At 55.7% G+C, this 20,945-nt stretch overlaps 1 protein-coding gene across 2 annotated transcripts; it reads left to right on the top strand.

Moving 5' to 3' along the window:
- The first annotated feature begins 1,231 nt into the window (after window positions 1-1,231).
- On the top strand, window positions 1,232-19,984 carry GNA15 (G protein subunit alpha 15). 2 transcript variants are annotated; one of them, XM_010966685.3, is made up of 7 exons: window positions 1,232-1,730; window positions 8,510-8,694; window positions 12,305-12,459; window positions 13,168-13,296; window positions 15,569-15,698; window positions 16,893-17,046; window positions 19,022-19,984. In XM_010966685.3, exons 1-7 carry the CDS (start codon window positions 1,586-1,588, stop codon window positions 19,246-19,248), a joined length of 1,125 nt encoding a protein of 374 aa, XP_010964987.1. In that variant the 5' UTR covers window positions 1,232-1,585; the 3' UTR covers window positions 19,249-19,984. The 2 variants fall into 2 exon arrangements, with proteins under 2 accessions (XP_010964987.1, XP_074207268.1); XM_074351167.1 differs by lacking the exon at window positions 1,232-1,730 and adding an exon at window positions 3,724-3,918.
- The last annotated feature ends 961 nt before the right edge of the window (window positions 19,985-20,945 follow it).

Below are 20,945 nucleotides of genomic sequence, written 5' to 3'. Positions count from 1 at the left end.
TCAGCCCGGCCTCCTGGTTTTGCCAAGTTGGTGAGCTCTGTTCTGCTGCCATCCGCCCAGCTCTGCCTGGCCCAGACCTATTTCTGCTTTTCATCACCTGCCCCAGGGTGGGAAGCCACCCAAGCCTCTGGTCCCAGCGAGCACCCTCCTCACAGCCATCCGGTGGGGGAGGCGGGATGTGGGTGGGCAGGCAGTGGTGCCGGCCCCAGTGACCCAGCAGGGCCCCTACGGAACTTCCCATCTGCCGTTCGTTATGAATCAACAGCAGAGAAAAACCGCATTGGTGTTGGCTGGGCGTGGGGGAGGGGAGCCTGTGGCAGCTGTGTGACCCCAGGCACCGCATGCACCCTCTCTGAGCCTCACTAATGCCATCTGTGAGGGGTCCAGAGGCCTCTGTGTATTTCTGAGGGGAGGGGTGTCCTGGAATCTTCGAGAACTTTCCAGAGCCTTCAAAGAGAGCTCTGCACCCAAACACAGCAAAGATCTGCTGGGCGGGGGCTATTCTGTCAGTCTGGGAAGCAGACACAAGTTCACTCTGTGTGTCCCCTCCTATGGCTAGGGTCCTGAGGGTGAGGGGCAGGGCAGGGTGGCCTCCTGACCTTGTGGGGGAGCGGGTTCGGCTCCCAGGGTCCCCTTATGCGTGGGTTGCTTGTCCGACTTCTGGTCCCAAATGCCGTCTGGACCCTCTGTTTCAAGCCACAAGTGCGCCCTCTCGTCTCCCGTCCACCTTCCCGGCTTTGTTTTCCTCTCAGGATGTGTTGCCTTCTGAGGGCCTCAGACGTGTGTGTCCAATGTGTCTCCTTATCTGTCTAGAATGTTAGGCAGGGGGTTTGAGGATTTTGTCCTCTTGTTCCCCGCTGTGCCCAGAATGCCTGGCACACAGTAGGCGCTTGGTAAATATTTGCAGGAGTCCCAGAGCTGCCTGCTCCTCGGGTGGCAGAAGGCCCCCTGGGGAGGTGGCCGAGTGGCTGTGCAGCCAGGACCACGAGGAGCCCTGGGTGCTGTGTGTGGGACTCCCTGCACAGAGCCAGTGAAGACAGTGGGTGCTGCTTGGCCTTGACTGTTCAAACAAACAAAAGGTCATTATTGATGTCCCGATGACTGCTTCTAATTGGCCCAGAGGAGGGGGAGCAGGGTGGGCCCCGGCCAGAGGCAGAGGCCGGGAGCTCGGGGCCCACCCCTTCCCCAGAATGAGGAAGGAGGCCGGCGGAGCCCAGGCTGCAGACAGGCCGCCGGCCGCCGCCGCGGGGCCTCGCCCGGTCCGCCGCCCCGCCCTCCCCGGGGGCGCGCACCGCGCCTCGGCGGCCGCCGACCTGTCGGGCCGGGCCGGGCAGGTCTGGAGATGGGCGGGGAGCCCTGAGCCGGCGCCGTCCCTGCTGCTGCTGCTCCTGCTCCCGAGCAGGGCCGCCGGGCCCGCAGAGGCCGGGAAGCCGCGGGGTTCCTGGGGCTGGGACGCCCCCACGACGACGGCGGCCCTCGGGCCGGCTGCCGGGAGCCCTCCCCGGAGCGGGCCGGCCGGGTGCCCTCGGGGCGGGGGCCATGCGGGCTGGCGCCGCCCTCTGAGGCCCGCACCGAGGCCCGCACCATGGCCCGCGCCCTGACCTGGAGCTGCTGCCGCTGGTGCCTGACCGAGGACGAGAAGACGGCGGCCCGGATCGACCAGGAGATCAACAAGATCCTCCTGGAGCAGAAGAAGCGGGACCGCGGGGAGCTGAAGCTGCTGCTGCTCGGTGAGTGCGGCCTGCCCACCCCCGCTCCTCCCGTCCCACAGCCTGCTAGCCCACTTTCTGGATGAGTAGACTGAGGCCCACTTCCTGGTCCCAAGGGGTGAGCTGTGGGCCTGCGCCCCAGCCCGGCCACCTCCCGGGGATCTGCAGGAGCAGAGGTGGCCCGGCCTGGTGGCTCGGCTCCTGTCCCGCCCGCCTGGCCCGCCCTACCGTGACTCCCACATCACAGGAAGGGACTGAGCTCAGGTCTGCATCTGCCGAGCCCCTGCCCCAACCCCAGCCCCTGCCTCGCCCACCGTCCCACCCCAGAGGGCCCGGGACCCTCCCATCCCTCTTGAGGGCTTGACCTGAGTTTGTTCTGGTGGTTTATCAGCACGAGTCCTGTCTGCGGAGCATTGCCCAGTGCCTCGGATCAATCCACTGATTGATTGTTTCATTCAATCACCCATTGATTCATTCATTTAGGATGTGCTGAGTGATTCCTTGGGGCAAAGTAGCAGAGGAGATGGACCGTGTCTCTGCCTCTGGCGACCCCAGCTTCTGTGGAGGGAGGCAGACGTTGAGCCCGTAAACTAAAAAGCAGATCAAATCATCTCTGCAGCAAGAACTGGGAGGAAAACAGGACACAGTCGGGGGAGGGGTACTCGGGGGCGGTGGATGGGAAGGTTGTGACCTCTGAGACCTCGCGTCTTGTCGCCCGCCTGTGCCCAGTCCCCCAGCCACCTTGTCCTGAGTTTGGCCCCACTGCCTAACCCCAGGGACGCTGGCTTTGGAGGGTCTCCGGGGACTGCCCCAGCCCTGGAAGGTCCCGGGTGTCCTGAAGTCCCATGTGCCGGTCCAGATGGCCCCAGGCCCATGGTCTGGGCCCCCGCCCTCTCTCTTCTTGAGCTCAGCGGGAGGAGGAGCCCTGCGAGGTGGAGCGAGGCCAGGGCGGGGGGCTCGGGCCCTCAACAAAGCCGTCGGAGCCTGGAAGGCTTTCACTGGGAATTTAATTTCTTTAAACTATTGAAGATGCTAATCTCTATTCACTTTCTGTGATGGGTAGGCTATTGTTAACTTAATCATGCATAGGACATGTTATTCGTATTTTTTTAAATAAATAGGGCTGTTTAGGGTATTTTTTCTCAAGTGAGCTTTGGTTATCGTTACTGTCCGAAGACCGTGTCGGTTTCTTCGGCACTGCCGAGTTTACGGACACAGAGCTGCCTGTAACGTTGCCTTCTCGTCCTCTCGTGTCTGTGGGATCCACAGTGATGTCCCCTCTTTATGCGCTGGCTCCGCCCCCTTTCTCTGACCCTTCCTGGCACATCTCAGGTTCCTGGAGCCGCACCTCAGGGCCTTTGCCACTCTCCCTGCCAAGGGCTCTCAGCATCCCCCAAGGCTTGATACAGCCGGCGGTCCCAGCTGGTCTCAGGTGACACTTGAGAGTGCCACCTCCTCAGAGAAGGCTTCCCTGAGTTCCTTGGCTGCAGAGTCAGCCCCGTCCTCCTTCCTTGGCCAGCTCTGCCTGCACAGCACTCACTCGCTGACTCTCTCTCAGGTGTTTCCTTGTCTGCCGCGCCAGTTACGCAGCAAGCAGGGGTTGCGTGCTTTGTAAGCGAATGAATGAATCCTGTTCCGGGGGTGATTTTCCCCAGAGCCGTGCCGTATCTCCCCCACACTCTCTGCCCATCGCGCAGCCAGCCCCGAGCCAGGAGGCCCCTCCTGGGTGGGGGAGGGGCGGGGTGGAGGTCGTCCACGGGCCCGGGTGCCCAGGGCCGCCCTGTGGACAGCCCTGTGGACCGTGGCTCGGCCACCCCTATCCCTGCACTGAGGGCCACTCCACACTTGCCCCCCTTCTTAAAAACAGGAATTGAATCCAAAAGTTATTTTTTTTCTGGGAGGTGGCTGATTCTTTTGAGGAAGAAGGCCAAGGGGCGGGGGAGGGGGGTCTGTCCCTGACAGGAAGCAGTCACCACGTGGAGAAGGGGGAAGAGTCAGAATAAAGCAATTCAGGGAGCCAGCTCTGTCCGTTCTACTTGAGGTAGGAACTACTCCTATCCCCAGGTAGGGAACCCGAAGCCCAGAGAGATCAAGCGGCTCGCCCAAGGTCACACAGCTAGGGTCAGAACCTAGAATTCCGATTCCGAAGTCCGTGCGCTTTGCCTGGTGAATGCACCTGGGGAGAGAAGTCACCGAGCTCTGATGACAGGTGAGGAAACTGAGGACCAGGGAGGCGGCAGGAGTGGTCTGGGGTCTACAGCCAATCTTGAGGCAGAGCTGGGCATGGAAGCTAAGCTGCCTGCTCTTTGGCTGCCCAGACATGGCTCTCTGTGCCCCTGTGGCTCTGTTTCCTGGGGCTGGATGGTAGGGCTGGGGCTGCCACCCCCCGTGGAAGGAGCCACACAGCATCTCGTGACGCCCAGGGCTTGGCATGGCTCCTGGCCTCTGGAGTTCCCACTTCCTCACCCTTCCCCAGGAGGAAGCAATCACTTCCCGTCTGGGCTATGAGGCTGTGTCAGGTGGGGACAGCTCTGCCCGCAGCCCCCAGCCCCAACTGCGGGGTTTCCCGAAGCAGACAGGGAGTAGGGGGGCAGACAGAGAGATTCCTGAATCCTCGGAGGCCCCGGGAGAGTCATGGCCGCACAGGTGGAGTTTTTCAGATTTCAGGTGGTGACCCGTCATTCGTGAGTCACGAAATCCATGTTTGGGGTGGTGACCAGGATTTTTTTTTTCCTTTAATGAAACAGAAGAGAAAAAAAAAAAAAATCAGTGCATCGCAACAAAATGAACTGTTGCTTGGTGAGAACTTTGCTTGATCTCCATCCTTGGATGGGGTCCACCCAGAGGGAGGTCACAAAATGCAGTCCCTTGCCGTAGGTCTCCACACCATCTCGGCAGCATCAGAGGAAACATCGAGCCTCCGAGGGTCCGTAGAGACCTCACGTCGACTGATATCTTGATGAGACCTGACTCAGCCAACTGGCCACATCCTAGTTTGTTGGCGAAGGACCCATATGAGCTTGTGTTTACTCCTTTGCTAACTCCAATAGCTGTGTGACCGTGGGAAAGTCACTTCACCTCTCTGAGCCCCCACAGCTCCTCTGGGGATGGGAAAACAGTGGGAATCTTTGTGAGGACTGACCGAGGTCATGCACAGAGGACCTTGGCCCAGGGCTTGACAGATGCCAAGAGTTAAATCATGCTTGCACGACGACAGCCGCAGTGATGGTGATGATTCAGGCAGCGCGTGGGGGAACTTCCGGGTGATCATTTAAAACCCCGTGAGCTCTGGACTCAGACAGAACTGGGTTTGAGTCCCAGTTGGGTCACTCACCAGCTGCATGATGCAACTACTCTGGGACTCAGTCTCCCCACATGGAAAGGGGGGCCAAGGGCTGGTGTGTGTGGAGCCCCCAGCACGCTGGCGTCACTACCACCCGTGCCACCTCCAAATCGCAGACATGCCAGAGACGAGCCATCTCCCCAGATTTCTCAGGGGGAGGCGAGGCTGTGGGTTTGTCTCGCTGGCTGATATTTAGACGTTCCACGGCAGGGCTGTTCAGTGAGCTTATCCCAGGAACCCCGGGAGCTGGGACACACGCGGCTCCACACTGAGGAGTTTCAGATGGTGGCTCCGTGGGGGTGGGTTTTGTTTGTTTGTTTTAGGACGCTTTTTATTTTGGAAGCATTTTAGATGTACAGAGACGAGGCAGAGGCGGTACAGAGAGCTCGCGCCGACTCTCAGACACCTTCCTCTCGTGGTACGTCTTGCACGACCCGTGTGCTGGTCCCGGCTCAGATGTCCCCGCAGGAGCCCTGGCGCTCCGTTTCCGTGAGTGAAGCTCCAGACCTCAGGGTGCCCCGGTGTTCCCACTCAGGCCTTTTTCTGCTCCACGACCCATCAGCATCTCACACTGCGTTTCAGGGGCCCCCACCCTTTCTTAACTTCGTTTTGAAGCACTTTCAGAATTACAGAAACGTTGCGGCCAAGTTCTTCCACAAGCGTCAGCGTTTTACCACGTGCCCTGTATCCCCCCTAAACAGATGTATAGGTTAGATACACACACACAGGTGTGCTCTGTGAGTATATGTGTATATACTTTTTTTTTTAGTTTATTTTCGGGGGGATAATTTGGTTTATTTATTTAACTTTTTTTCTTTTAAGCGGAGGTGCTGGGGCTGGAGCCCGGGACCTCGTGCACGCTAAGTGCGTGCTCTCCCACTGAGCTCCACCCGCCCCCTTGTGCATACTTTTTAAAGATACAGTATTGTATTAGTTTCAGGTGGGCAGTGAAGTGATTCAGTTACACACACACGTACACAGATATGGAGATTCTTTTTCGTTATAGGTTATTATAAGACGTTAAAATACAGTTCCCTGTACCAGGCAGTAGGAGCTTGTTGTTTATCTATTTTGTATATAGTAGTGGGTATTTGTTAATCCCAAACTCCTAATTTATCCTCCCCGCACTTTCCCCTTGGGTAACCATAAGTTTGTTTTCTAGGTCTGTGGGTCTGTTTCTGTTTGTAAATAGGTTCTTTCGTGTCATTTTTTTAGATTCCACAGATACGTGATATTATATACTTGTCTTTCTCTGCCTGACTTACTTCACTTAGTATGATCATCTCCAGGTCCATCTATGTTGCAGCAAATGGCATGATTTCATTCTTTTTTTATGGCTAAGACTTATGATTTGCGTAAGTAAAGCTTATAATTTACACCATGGATAATCATACCCACAATTCATGTGCTGTGTATTTGCATATTTAACACATACATATTCATTTTTTTCTGAAACATTGGTGAGTAAAGTTGCGGCCCTGACATTTTTTTGCCCCTAAATAGTGGGGTTTGGTCCCCCTAAAAAACAAAGACCCCCCCCCCCCAGGATGGTGGTCCAGAGCCTGAGGCAGCCCTGTCACTGTCACGTCCCGCCAGCTTCCCCAGCATCCCCACGAATGTTCTTTAGGGAAAGAAAAAAGCGACTGTTTTTCTTGGACCTCCAGTGCAGACGTGCTGGGGGTGGAGGGACAGGGGCCCCCAGGGCGGTACCAGCAAGCACCTCTCTTCCCTCCACTCCCACATGCCCCCCACCTCCCTGCCACGCTCCCTCTCCTCCTGGTTCCTCCTTCTGGCCCCAGCCGGGCCACCCCTTCCTTTTTTGCTTCTGGTCCCAGCTCCTCCTACACCAGTCCCCCCTCCCGCCCCCGGAAGGAGCCCATGCAGGGTCGCGGGGAGCCGTCAGGGGGACGGGATGTTGGAGGAGCCCTCTGGCCCCGCACCTACTGCCAGGCTATCGTGCCCGGTTCACAGATAAGAAAACAGAGGCTCAGAGAGGGAGCTACTGGAGCTCAGACAGTAGGGAGCCCCGCCTTGCTCTTTCCGTTCCTGGCCTTGGGCTCTCGAAGGTTCGAGTGTTATTATCACGCCAGCGGACGTGCGACCCGGATGGTCCCACAGTGCCCTGCACTCAGAAGGGCCCTATGGTTTCATCCTACGCTGGGCCCTGTAAATTCTGTAGATGACCCTGCAAGGACCCCTCTCCTCACTATGGTCCGTCAACAGGTCGTGTGGATTCTGTCTCCCCAGTGTCTTGTGCATATGATCCCTTCTCTCCAGCTCCACCCCGCTGCCTGGACCAGCGGGTCCCATGTGGCCCGGCACCGACATTCCGTCCTACCCGCAGCGGCCACCAGGGGGCGCCTGTGAGCACCTTAGTCAGGCCCCGCCCCTCCTCTGCCCACGCCCTCCAGGGCTCCACCTCCCTGGGGTCAAAGCCCACATCCTCCCCGCGGCCCACAAGGCCCTGCACCACCCAACCTGTCCCCTCCCTGCCCTCACCTCCTCCCTTTCTCCCCTCGCTAACTCTGCTCCAGACATACCAACTTCCTCAACATCCCTCCAACACACCGGGCACAGTCGTGCCCCAGGGCCTTTGAGCATGCTGTGCCCAACGCCTGGTATGCTTTTCCAGAGCAACCTTCCTAGCCTTCAGACCTCAACCCCAAAGTCACCTCCACCGAGAAGCATTCCGTGACACTTCGCTGTAGTAGCCACTTAACCACTCTTGACGTGTCCACCTGTATTTCCTTCATCAAACTTTCTCTGCCTGGAATTATTATAGCAAATAATAATAATAATAATGGCAATTATAATTATGGCAAATAAGACTGTTGCTAGTAATAGTGAACCCTGACGCCGCCCAGGCATGCTCTCAGCCAGGGCTCCACGGACCTCCTGCAAAGGGCCAGGCGGGAAGCATCTCCGGCTTGGCAGGCCCGGGGCTCTCTGACCCTCAGCTCTCTGCTGCGGGCGCCAGCCCCAGACAACCTGCGCACAGACAGGCGCGGCCCTGTGCTGGTAAACCTTTACTAACGGGCCCGGAACCCCGAATTTCAGGTGCTTTTCATATGTCACCGAATGGTGTTCTTTGGATTTCTCTCAGCCGTTAAAAAATGTAAAAACTATCACCATTGAAAATAGGTAACAACTGTAACAGTGGAAATTACTTGAAATGTAAAAACCACGCAAACGGTGAAAGCTCCCGGTCAGGCAAGAAGAGGCGGCTCCTCGGCGGCGGCGGTTGGCCGGCAGCCCTGCGGGCGCCCTGCGCTGAGCCGGTTTACCCCTCAGGCCCCCCGGCGGGCAGCGGTCCTGCGAACCGCGGTTTACGGGCGGGGACCCGGAGGCGCAGAGCCGTGAAGGCGCTCGCCCAGCGTCTCCGCGGCGGGGCTGGAACCCCGGAGGGCGCGGGTGGCCGGGCCCCCGCAGAGCTGAGCCGCCCGCGGCGTCTCCCCAGGCCCCGGCGAGAGCGGGAAGAGCACGTTCATCAAGCAGATGCGGATCATCCACGGGGCGGGCTACTCGGAGGAGGACCGCAAGAGCTTCCGGCCCCTCGTCTACCAGAACATCTTCGTGTCCATGCGGGCCATGATCGAGGCCATGGACAGGCTGCAGATCCCCTACAGCCGGCCGGAGAGCGAGGTGAGCCGCCCGGGGCCTCGCCACGTGTGTGCCATGCCGGGAGGGGTCCCTTGGGTCTTCAGGGTTGGAGCCTATCCCCTCAGGTCCCCAGGTCCAAGCTGTGTCCCCTCGGACCCCCAGGGCAGAGCCATGTCCCCTTAGACCCCTGCATCCTTGTTAAGAACACCCCCCTGGAGATTTCCTGGGATTCCCCCCACGTGTCCTCCGTGGACCCCCAGGGCGCAGATGACTCTCCCTTGGACCCCTTATGCCTGATTGGAATCCTGAGTCAGCACCTGCTTCCTTCTAGAAATATTGATAGGGTGGGCTGGTTACTGAGTCCTGCTCCGCCTGCTGGGGGGAGGGGCTGCTCTGCAGACCCTGGGTCACATCACTCTTCTTTATTTTTTATTTTGGGGGGAGTTAATTAAGCTTATTTATTTTTAGAGGAGGTACTGGGGATTGAACCCAGGACCTTGTGCATGCTAAGTGTATGCTGTGTCCCTTGAGCTATTCCCTTCCCCCACTCTTCTTTTATATTTGTATTTTATTGTGTTAAGAATGCCCAACATGAGTTCTACCCTCTTAGCAAATTTTAGCTGCAGGACACAGTGTAAGTAACTGCAGGTACAGTGATGCTGGGCTCTGGAATATGTTCCTCTGAACGGAAACTTTATTCATAGCAACCTCCCAAGTCACACCCCCTCCATTCTACTCTGTGTCCGTGAACTTGCCTGCTCCAGGTGCCTCATGTAAGTGGGGTCATACAGCATTTGTCCTTCTGTGACTGGCTGATTTCACTGAACATGCTGTCTGCAGGGTTCACATGGTCTCCTTTGCAGAATTTCCTTCTTTTTTAAGACTGAATAATATTCCATATATATGTGTATATGCATATGTGTATCTGTATCACCTTTTCTTTATCTATTCATCCATGGATGGACATCTAGGCTGTGTCCACATCTTGGCTACTGTAAATAACGCTACAGTGTGATGGGGGTTCAGATATGTCTTCAGTTCTTTGGAATAAATACCCAGCATGGAATGGCTGGATCAGAGGATAGTTCTATTTTTCATTTGGGGGGGAACCGCCTCACTGTTTTCCACAGTGGCTGTGCTATTTTGCATTCCCCCCAACAGTGTGTGGGGGTTCCAATTTCTCCACATCTTTTTTTTTTTTTTAATGTAACAACCATCCTAACAGGTGTGAGGTTGTAGCACCTTTTTTAAAATTGGAAAGCTTCTGATCTGTGATTCTGAGCTGGTCCAAGGAGCTTGGAAGAGCGATTAGAGGCTGACGGTACCTACCTCATAGGGCTGATGTAAGAATGTGATAAATTGAAAGTTCCTAAAATCTCAAAACAATGTCTGGAACATTGTATCGACTCAGTAAGTGTTAGCAGGTGGTAGGATCCTTTAATCCTCACAATGACCCGTTTCAGTTGACATCATCCCGTTTTATAGGCAAGAAGAAGGAGGCTTTAAGAGGTTAAGTAATTGGCTTGAGATTCACAGCATAAACCAAAAACGAAAGATAAGCACCCACTCTCTTAACCACCACCTTGGATACGCTGCCTGCCCAGGAGGCCCCTTCCCGAAGTCACTACCCACCCAAGGGTAACCCTGCCCCATCCCCTGTTGCCTGTTTTTGAACTTTTCATCCATGGAATTACACAGAATGTACGCCGTATCTGGCTTCTGCTGCTCCGCAGTCTGTCTGTAACCCCTCCGTCTTTTGGGGGCAGAGTTGTGATTTGCTTGTTTCCACTGTAAGAGTATGCCACAGTGTATTTCTTTATCCAATCTAATTGTGTTGGACATTTGGGTCATTGGCAAATGTATTTATGAAAATACATGCGTTTCCATAGGGTATTGACCTAGAAGTAGATTTGGATCATAAGGGATGTTTATGATCCACGTTAGTCAGAGACACCAAAAGTGTTTTCCTATTAGTTGTAGCAATAGGAACCACACCCCCAGCAGCCACACAGGAGGAGTTCCAGTTGCTCCACGTCCTTGTCAGCCCTTGGTGCTGTCTCACTTCTTTTTAGCCATTTCGGTGGGTCCTTTGCGGGATCCCATTGTGGTTTTGATCTGCATTTCTCTGATTCATGATGAGGTTGCACATCTTTTCATATGTATTTTTTTGACACTTGGATATTCTCTTTTGTGAAGCAACTGTTAACCTTGTGCCCAGTTTTTGGTTTGTTTTTGTTGTTTTTGCCTGTCTTAAAAAGTATTATCTGTCAGTTGTTTCCTTACTGATTTGTAGCAAATTCTTTGCACATTCTGAACATGAGGGCTTTATTAGCGGCATGTTTTGCAAATATTTTCTCCCCATCTGTACTTTGCAATTATCACTGTCGATGAATAGATGGTCTTAATTTTGATGAACTCCAATGTATTGATCTTTTCTGGCTAATTTTCCTTTTGTGGCCAGTTAAAGAAATGTCTTTCTACTGCAAAGTCTTGATGAAATTCTCTCTGACTCTTAGGAGCTTTATTGTTTCACACTTAGATTTATGTTCCACCTGGAATTGATTTTTGTGAAGGGTGTGAGGCAGGGATCAAGCCCTTATCTAGCTAGCTAGCTCGCTCGCTTTCTCTCTCTCTCTCTCTCTCTCTCTCTCTCTCTCTCCCTCCCTCCCTCCCTTCCTTCCTTCCTTTCCTACGTATATATTCAATCCTCCCAGCACCATTCGTTGAAAAACCATCCTTCGCCCACCACACTACAGGTTCACCTTTCTGGTAATTCAGGTGTCCAAATGTGCCTGGATTGCTTACTGTTCCGTAGGTCTATGTATCTACCATTGAGTGAGTATAGCTTCACATCAGTGATTGTAGCTTCCTAGTATAGGATTGAAATCTGCTAGTGTAAATCCTTCTACTTTGTTCTTTTCCAGAATTGCCTTGGTTACTCCAGGTCCCTCGCATTTCTCCATAAAGTTAGCAGTATTTTGTCAGTTTTCTCTCTCTCGCTCTCTCTCTCTCTCTCACACACACACACACACACACCTTTCTGGGAGTTTGGTTAGGATTGTGTTGAATCTGTAGATCAGTTGGATAGAGTTGACAGCTTAAAAATATTGAGCCTTCCAATCCATGAACACGGACTACGCCTGCAGCCTGTTAGACCTTTGACGCTTCCCTCAGCAGTGCTCTGCACGTGTCAGTGTAGAGAGCCTTCACATCTATCGTTGCAGTTATTCCTAGGCATTTTGATATCTTTTGGTGCTACCATAAATGTGATTTAAATTTTTAAATTGTCCATTATTTAGGGGTTATTTTATGGACACATTTGCTTTTTGTGTATTTATTTTGCATTCAGAGACCTTGTTAAATTCATTTGTTTATTCTAGACTATTTTGGATTTTCTACATATAGTTGCGTCACCTGTGAATAACCACAGTGTAACTTAAACCCTTTCCAAATCTAATGCCTTCCATTTATTTTTCCTGTTTTATTGCATTGGCTGCGCCTTCTGCTGCCCCTCGGGCCTGGCGGGTGCACCCCGCACCCCCACCCCCGCCCTCTGGGGACCGAAAGATGCCTGAACGAAAGGGGTCGGGGACGCCTGGAGGGCAGCCCGCCCATCAGGCTGCTCTGACACGCCCCAACCGTCCCTACCCAGCACCACGCCGACCTGGTCATGAGCCAGGACCCCTACAAAGTGACCACCTTCGAGAAGCGCTTCGCCGTGGCCATGCAGCGGCTGTGGAGCGACGCCGGCATCCGCGCCTGCTACGAGCGCCGGCGCGAGTTCCACCTGCTCGACTCGGCGGTGTAGTGAGTCCAGGGTCCGCGGGGACTGGCGCGGGGCCGGGTGCCGAGCAGCAGCCAGGGGAGACCCAGTCCCGGGGATGGGACCGGGCAGAGGGGCCCCAGGCTGGCCGGCTCCCGCCACGGGTGGAGGCGCCATGCTGTTGGGAACGGATGGCTGTGGGTGTTCTTGCCCTGGGTGAGGTCCTTCCTGGGGTGGCTGCTCCCCTGAGTGGCACAGCTCCTGGGGTGGCACTGTGCCTGGAGTGGTATCATTCCCGGGGTGACGCTGTTTCTGGGGTGATGTCCCTGGGGTGACCCCGCTTCTGGGTTGATGGCACCTCTGGGGTGACTGTTCTAGGGTGACACCGTTTCTGGGGGACCTGTTCGTCACCGCACAGGGACGCTGTCCTGGGCGTGACGTTGGGCATCTAGTGCTCGAGCCTGTCGCTGTCCTTGGGGCAGCGACGCACCTGGGATGACAGCTCTTCCAGGGTGACACCCCTCTCCAGTGAGACTGTTGGTGCGGTCATGCTGCTCCAAGAGTGAAGCTGCTTCTCCTCAATTCTCCCATGGCCTCAGGGTGGTGCTCCTGAGCCACCTGAGGACCCCAGAGATCTGGCCTCTCTGCGGGGGCTCTCCTGCCCCAGCAGGGTCCTCATGGGGCCCTGGGTGGGGGGTCTGAGAGGCAAAGGGAGGTTGCAAGGCTGGGACTGAGGGCTTCCGGCTTCACAGCTACCTGTCGAATCTGGAGCGCATCACAGAGGAGGGCTACATCCCCACAGCACAGGACGTGCTCCGCAGTCGCATGCCCACCACGGGCATCAATGAGTACTGCTTCTCCGTGCAGAAAACCAACCTGCGGTAAGCGCGTGTCGTGGTGGGTGGGGAAGGCTCCTTAGGAGGGGCAAAGGAGCTGGGGCACTGAAGGATGAGTAGGAGTTTCCTAGTCCCAGCCCCCAAGGGGCTGCCAGGCCGGAGGAGGCAAAGCTGGACATAGAGACCTCTTGCCCCCTATGTAGTCAAGATTGGGACCTGGAAAAGCCCAAACTGAGACCCCAGATCTCCAGGAGGGGAGGTTTTCCTGGTGCAAGGGATATTGGTACTAGGGCATTAAAGAATGAGTAGGAGTTCTCTAGTGCTGACCCTTGAGGGGGCCGTGGGAAGGAGGAGACAGAGACTAGGCGGTCAGGGCTGGACCAAAGGGATTGATTCAGGGCTGGGGAAGCTCAGAGGGTGATCCCTCTTGTGGTCAATGAGGGGATGAGTCTGGAGGTCAGGAGTCCCAGGAGGAGGCAGGAGCCATGGTTCAGGCAGGAAGGACTGGGAAGGGTCAGGGCAGTGGTCATGGGGATGGAAATGAAGGGATGGTGCAAGAATTGTTTCTGGTGTAGAATGGGTGGGACTGGATGAGCGTGGGAATTAGAACAGGGAGTCAGAAGTGACTCCCTATGAGTTTCCTGTCAGGGTGATGGCGTAGATGGTGGAGCCACTGTGGAGGCAGTGGTGTGGGAAGTGTTAAACAAGAGGAGGAAGTCACTTGGGGAAGGTTGGGTCTTGAGGGTCTGGGGCATCTGGGAGGTGGCTGGGTGCACACAGGCCTGAGCTGGAAGACAGAGATGCGCATGGCCGGTACAGCAAAGGATGGTCCAGGCAGAGCGATGGCCAGTGTCAAAGGCCAAGGAGACGTCAGGAAGAATACAGTGGGAGAGGCAACTTCTGGGCCTGGCAGTTTGAGAATCTTCAGTCACCCTAGCAAGATGACGGCGGGGAGCTGTGGAGGGCGCAGGGGGAGGCCTGAGACCCTCCAGTGATCAGCCCACCCGTGGTGCTTCTTTGTTTCCCTGAACACTGCCCCATCCTGTGCTGTTCTGGCCTGTGCAACAGTCCTTACTAGGACGATTCATATGATATTTCTGTTTGCACTGGGCCTCCTCCACTGGATGGAGAGCCCTGCAGAGTTAGGGGCTGAGTCTGATTCTCCTGCTTCACTAGTGATGACCAGCTGAAGGTCAGAAGTTTGTCAATGTGAGTGGATGGACAGGTGGATTGGTGGATGGGCAGATGGACAGACCAATGGGTGGATGGTTGGGGGGGGTGTAGTGTGTAAATGTGTGAATGAATGAAGAGGTAGATAGATAGGGTGCATAGATGGGCGGCTAGATGGACCAAAAGGTGGTGGGTGGGTGAGTATGTGGATGGATGAATGAACAGATGGGTGGGTGAGTTGGTAAAAGCTTAGGAGTGAAAGCAGTGTTTGGGGAAGTTTGCAGGGAGGGCTGGGCTGAGGAGGGGGTTTTCAGGTGGGGGAACTTGAGTATGTTCTTAGGCCGAAGGTGAGGATGCAGAGGAAGCAGACTCTGAGCCGGGAAGCTGGCAAGCAGCGTTCCCCACTAGCGCCTCGGCCTCCGGAGTGCCGCTCTCAGCCACAGCATCCCTTCCCCTTGGAGGCGGCGGCGGAGGCGGGAGGCCGGGAGAGGGCTGGGTTCCGGGAGCCAGGAGCCCCGTGTCACAGCAGGGCGCGTCTCTTCTTGCTCTGAGGCTTCTCTGGCACTTCCTGCAGCCGCCTGAGCGGTGGTCGCACCCCCAGGGAGATGACGTATGGTTTGTTATCGGCAGCGCACATTTCTGAGAAGAGAGGAGGGGCCCTCGCTGTGGTCCGTGGGGCGGAGGCGGGGCCCTGGCCCCGGCCACACAGCGTGGGGGTGGCCTTGTGCCCATTTATGTGGCTGCTGGACACTCTTGTGGCCAGCCGGACACAGCTGATGAGGAAACTGAGTTCTGGGGATGTTCTGCAATTTCCCCTAGAGTCACCTGGCCAGAGCCAGGGCAGGCTGCAGAGATGTCCACCCTGCTCTCCTCCACCATGTGGGAGAAATCAGGCAGCCCAGCACAGTAGAAGCTCAGGAAAGTCCCCTCTCCTCCCTGTGCCTCAGTTTCTTCATCTGTAAAATGGGTATAACCATGATACGTGCCCCATGAAGGGGGATGTGCTATGATGCCCAAGGTGGCTGGCACCTACTCTTACTGCTGTTAATGTTGATCATGGCACACCTCAGCCGTGACTGGGGTCTGGGGTACTTCATTGTGGGGTCCTGATTAGGCCTGAGCTCTGAAGGGCGGTGGTTCCTGGTAGGATCGTGGATGTTGGGGGCCAGAAGTCAGAACGCAAGAAGTGGATCCACTGTTTCGAGAACGTGATCGCCCTCATCTACCTGGCCTCACTGAGTGAATATGACCAGTGTCTGGAGGAGAACAACCAAGAGGTGAGAGGCCACCCCCTCCAATCTCTCCCTGCCCCCACCTTGGCCCGAGGACCTGCAGCTGAGCTGGAAGCCCCACCACCACCTTAAGTGGGCTTCTGTGTGTCTGGCATGGCTTTGAGCTCCACCATCCACTCTGGTGGGCAGACCACTGACCCCCAACACACAGATCCACAAGCATTTGTGTAGGCGGGACCCTGGGCGTGCGCGCGCGCACACACACACACACAGTGGGACACTCGAACCCCAAGCCCCATCCCCCCCCCGCCACCCCCGAAGCACAGTGCGAACTGCCCTGGGCATATGGGTCACACTGTGGGGACAGGGATGTTGCCCTGCTTTTATTCAGAACTAACTCTTCTCCTTTGTGTGACCTCATCTCCTAATTAACACCCGGCGTGAAGGCCGGGCCCATTATCACCTCTGACATGTGTACTTTTCAGGGTTGAGCTCTCACCCAGACAGTGTCAGGGTCCAAGAGTCTGACGTTATAATTTCGACTTTAAGACTGAATCAGACAGAATAAGTCTGAGGGCGCTCTGACACAGATCTGGCTCGAATCCAGCCATGTGAGATGTCCTAGTTTGCTAGGCCTGCTGTAACCAAGTACCACAATCTGGGAGGGGAACTGAAACAACAGAAGTTTTCGGAGGCCATAAGTTCAAGATCAAGGTGTCAGCAGGGCTGGTTCCTCCCAAGCCGGTGAAGGAGAATCTGTCCCCGGTTCTCTCAGCTTCTGGTGGCTGCTGGCAATCTTTGGTGTCCCTTGGCTTGGAGTCCCCAAGTGTCTACCCCATTTCTGCCTCCATCCTCACATGGCTGTCATTCTGGGTCCTAATTTCCCCTTTTTATAAGGACACTAGTCATTGGGCTTAGGGCCACCCTACTCCAGAGTGACCACTTCTTAACTAATTACATCTTCAAAGACCCTATTTCCAAAGAAGATCTCATTCTGAAGTTCCAGGTGTTCATGCATTTGAGGGGCACATTAGCCAAACTAGTACATTCTCTCCAAACCGTGTTGGGCATACACAGGCAGCTGGCCACAACCCCCCAGACCCGGCCGGGTGGGAACTGGGGAGGCTGAAGCTGCTGGATGCTGGGCTCACAGCCCCATCTCCACGGGGGGCGGGGAGGGCTCCTGTGCACCCAAGCTGGCCATCTGGATCAGTGACCTGTCTGTGTTCCCCAACCCAGAACCGAATGAAGGAGAGCCTGGCCCTGTTCGGCACGATCCTGGAACTGCCCTGGTTCAAAAGCACTTCCGTCATCCTCTTCCTCAACAAAACCGACATCCTGGAGGAGAAGATCCCCATGTCCCACCTGGCTACCTACTTCCCCAGTTTCCAGGGTGAGTGGTTCTAGAACCCGCGATACCCGTCCCTGCCCCAAAGCAGCTCCTCAGAGAGACACTGGTCCTGGCCCCACCCCAGCCCGGAGCCAGTGGATTTTCAGATGCAGTCAGACAGACCTCAGTTCCAGACCCATCTCCTTCCTCTGCCCAAGCTCTCTGAGTCTCAGCTCCCTCCTCTGTAGAATGGGGATAAAGTAACAGAAGCCGTCGTAGTTGATGCTGAAAACAGCAGAAAAAGTTTCCCTCACAATTCAGGAGACCAGAAGCCTGAACTCAAGGTGTCTGCAGGGCTGGTCCCTTCTGGAGGCTGCGAGGAAGGCTCTGTCCTGGGCCCTGTCCCAGCTGCTGGTGGTTGCCTGCAGTCCTCAGCATCCCTTGACCTGGAGATGAATCACTTCAGTCTTGGCCTCTGTAATCACACGGCCTGCTCTCTGTCTCTGATTGTCCCTCATTTTCTTATAAGGACACCAGTCATTGGATTAGGGCCCAACCGAACCTAGTATGACCTCATTTCAACTTAACCCATTACACAGACAAAAAAACCTATTTCCAAATAAGGTCCTATTCTGAGGTTCTGACTGGACATGGATTTGGGGGGACACGATTCACTGTAACACACAATCAACCATGGTAAATGAAACCCTTGGTGACATCACCTTGGGTGTGACCTCTGGCCTGTCAGAGCCCACGTGGCCAATCTCAGCCAATCTTACCCACAAGACTTGGGGGCTGGGTGACAGATGTCAACATCTTCCAGGATGGTGGCCTGGACACCCTCACTGCCTTCCCAGTGCCCTCCCTGGGCAGGACTGGGAGTGGGACTGTGGCTTGGAGAGTTTAGGAGCAGGGATAAAGTGGACAGACTTCAGAATAGTTTGTTTTCTTTCAGGTCAAAGGGACCCACATAAGTCGTCCTTTCTCTCAGCCACAGACACTGGGGCGCCCTTTGCTGACTTCTGACTCTCAGCCTTCCTCCTCTGTACTAAATAACATTCATGACAATAGTAATATACCCCAACAGCGAATACGTCCAATACTGCCGGAGGCATGCTCCGGTACAAGCGAGGACTTGTTTAATCCTCATTAAAAACCTTTGTGCAGTAGCATTCGTTCTTCTCAGCACTATAGAGACGGGGAAGCTGAGGCACAGAGTGGTACAGTCCTTTCCTAAAAGCCACACATCCAGTGAGTGGCAGAGACAGGATTCCACCCAGGTTGTCTGGAGTCGAAGCTGGCAGGCCTTCAGCACTCGGCTAACCTGCTTTTCTGAAAGACTGCTGGGTGCTCTCATGAAGTTTGCTGATCACTGAGCACAGAGCCCTCGGCGTGACTGTGTTGGATCACCACAGCTCTGGGAGGCCTGGGGCTGTTACGATCCTTACTTTACATATGAGGAAACTAAGGCTCACGGGGGTTAGTGGAGTAACATGCCAGGTGACCCAACCAGTGAGCAGCAGAGCCAGGTCTTGGGCTCCAGAAGCCCTGAACTCACATCATATAAGTGAAGGCGAGATGGTGGAGGGGAATCCCACATGTGTCTCAACAGGGCGGCCATCCCTCGCCTTCTCTTGGCCTCGGTTTCCCCATTTGCACCTCTCCAGGATGCCTTTCTTTGCAGTTTCAGGCTTCCGCCCCCCCCCCCCCAGCTGCAAGCCCAGCAGAGAATGAGGGTCTCCCTAACACAGTTGGGCCCAAAGTCCCAGAGACCAGTCTCATTGGGCCGTTCCAGGTCATGTGACCCACCTGAGCCCATCCTTGAGGCTCCTACTGGCTGGGCCTGGGTCGTGTGACCCGCCAGAAAGGCAAAAGATGGCGGCGGCCTGCAGGAACCCTGGCGGGTGGCCCCTGGGGTCCCTGCAGCCCTTATGTTGCCCACATCGGGTAGAGAGAGGGTCTCCAGAGCCAGCGTCGGTCCCAGGAGGGAGGGTCTCCCGCCTGCCCCGCGTGCCCTGACTGCCCACCCCTGCCCCAGGCCCGAAGCAGGATGCGGAGGCAGCCAAGAGGTTCATCCTGGACATGTACATCGGCATGTACGCCGGCTGCGTGGACGGCGCCGAGGGGAGCAGGAAGGGCCCGCGCTCCCGCCGCCTCTTCAGCCACTACACGTGCGCCACGGACACGCAGAACATCCGCAAGGTCTTCAAGGACGTGCGGGACTCGGTCCTGGCCCGCTACCTGGACGAGATCAACCTGCTGTGACCCAGACCCGCCGCCCGGGACTCGGACGCGCGCTTGGCAAGAGGGACCTGAGGGCGGGTGGGCGCTGAGCGGGCCGGCGCTCCGTGAGCCCGGGCGGCCCTTGTTGGCTCCAGCGCCGGGCCCAGGTGCCGGAAAGGCCATGACTGAGTCGGGGTGGAAGGTCGCCGCCGCCTGCTTCTCTGCCCCTCACCAGGACAGCCTCTGAATCCTCCTTCCCTTGACTCAGTTTACCTCCTTGGTGAGGGAGCGCGATGGCCATTTGGGAGGCCAGGGTGCAGGAAAAGGTGAAAAAAGCAGGAAATCGAGGACTCGGGTGGGTGGGGCTCTCTCAGGACCCCCACTTCCGGGCATGTCCCCTGTTGGGCAGGGGTCTAGGACCGTTTGGGGGCCTGATGCGCCAACCCCGGGACCATGCTGATGGTCGAGGACTCTGTCGCCCCCTGGCGGACAGGAGTGGGCATCCCAGTCTGAGGTCTGGGCAGCTCAGGGACTTCCGTTTTTTCAGGAAGAGGCGCCCTGGGGCTTGGGGGGGGGGGAACTGTCTCTTTCGGAGCCTCGTGGCTTGAAGTGTGTCCTGCCCCAGTCTGCAGACGAGGGAAACCGAGGCCCACGGGCGTCTCCCCTCCTTCCCAGGCCGGGGGCCGGGCGCGCTGCATCTTACAAGCTCTGTATTTATTCCCTCACCTTCTGCGGGGCCCTTTGCAGGGTGGACATTAAAGGAATGACATTCTGGAGACCTGCGATCTCTTAGGGGCATCCTATTTATCCCCTCTCCCCCTCACCCACCTGCATCCCCATGATCCTGTCTCAAGTCGCCTGTCCTGGGCAGGGTAGCAATATGGCGAAGGAAGGAAAAACTTCTGCTTGTTGTCCACCCACTTGTGCAGGGCAGGGTATCGAGCTGTGCAGGACTGCGTGCACTTTGAGCCAGGAAGTGGAGTCCAGCCTCTCCCCCGGCCCCGGGGACCTTTGAGCCGACCCTCTGGGGCTCCTCACCCCAAACCCCAGCCTCAGCCACCACCCACCTCTGATGAAGATGCTGATGACTCCACTTACTCCAGATCCTGGTCTCCTGCCATCCTCAGGGCAGCCCCTGGTGGCACAGCCCCATCACCCCATCCTACAAATGAGGAAACTGAGGCACAGAGAAACAACAATTTGTCTAAGGCCACACACCTGGGAGGTGGCAGAGCCAAGATTCAATTATTCATTTAACACTTTTTTAACTTTAAAAAAAATAAACTTTATAGGATAGTCAGAGGTTTCAGAAAAATTGTGAATACAGGGAGTTGCCATATAAAACCACCCTTGACTTCCTGAATTAGTATCTTACACTAATATGGTACTTTTTTTTTAATAGTTAATGAACCAATGTCAACACATTATTACCTGAAGTCCATCCTCTCTTCAGATTTCCTCTCTTCCCCTGAATGTCCTTTTTCTGCTCCAGGACCCCACATGACGTTTAGTTATCACATCTCCTGAGGCTTCCCTGGGCTGTGATGGTTTCTCAGACTGTCCGGGTTTTGACGACCTTGACAGTTTGGAGGATTTTGGGTCAGCTATCAGTTTACTCTCCCACGGCTGCTCTACCAAAGTGCCACCGATGGAGGGGCTTGAAAAAACCCACAAATGTAGTCTCTTACAGTTCTGGAGGCCAAGTGTGAGACTCAGGCGTCAGCAGCACCAAGTGCCCG

The sequence above is a fragment of the Camelus bactrianus genome, chromosome 22, assembly GCF_048773025.1.
Source record: "Camelus bactrianus isolate YW-2024 breed Bactrian camel chromosome 22, ASM4877302v1, whole genome shotgun sequence".
Classification (NCBI taxonomy): domain Eukaryota; kingdom Metazoa; phylum Chordata; class Mammalia; order Artiodactyla; family Camelidae; genus Camelus; species Camelus bactrianus.
This window is presented reverse-complemented; position numbering and strand designations above follow the sequence as displayed.

What these genes read in the sequence shown, in the direction of transcription:
- GNA15 (XM_010966685.3), top strand. Translation starts at nt 1,586, where the DNA reads ATGGCCCGCGCCCTGACCTGGAGCTGCTGCCGCTGGTGCCTGACCGAG. An exon ending in GTGCAGAAAACCAACCTGCG is followed by an intron (nt 13,297 to 15,568) that starts GTAAGCGCGTGT and finishes GGTTCCTGGTAG; the next exon opens with GATCGTGGATGTTGGGGGCC. An exon ending in TGGAGGAGAACAACCAAGAG is followed by an intron (nt 15,699 to 16,892) that starts GTGAGAGGCCAC and finishes TCCCCAACCCAG; the next exon opens with AACCGAATGAAGGAGAGCCT.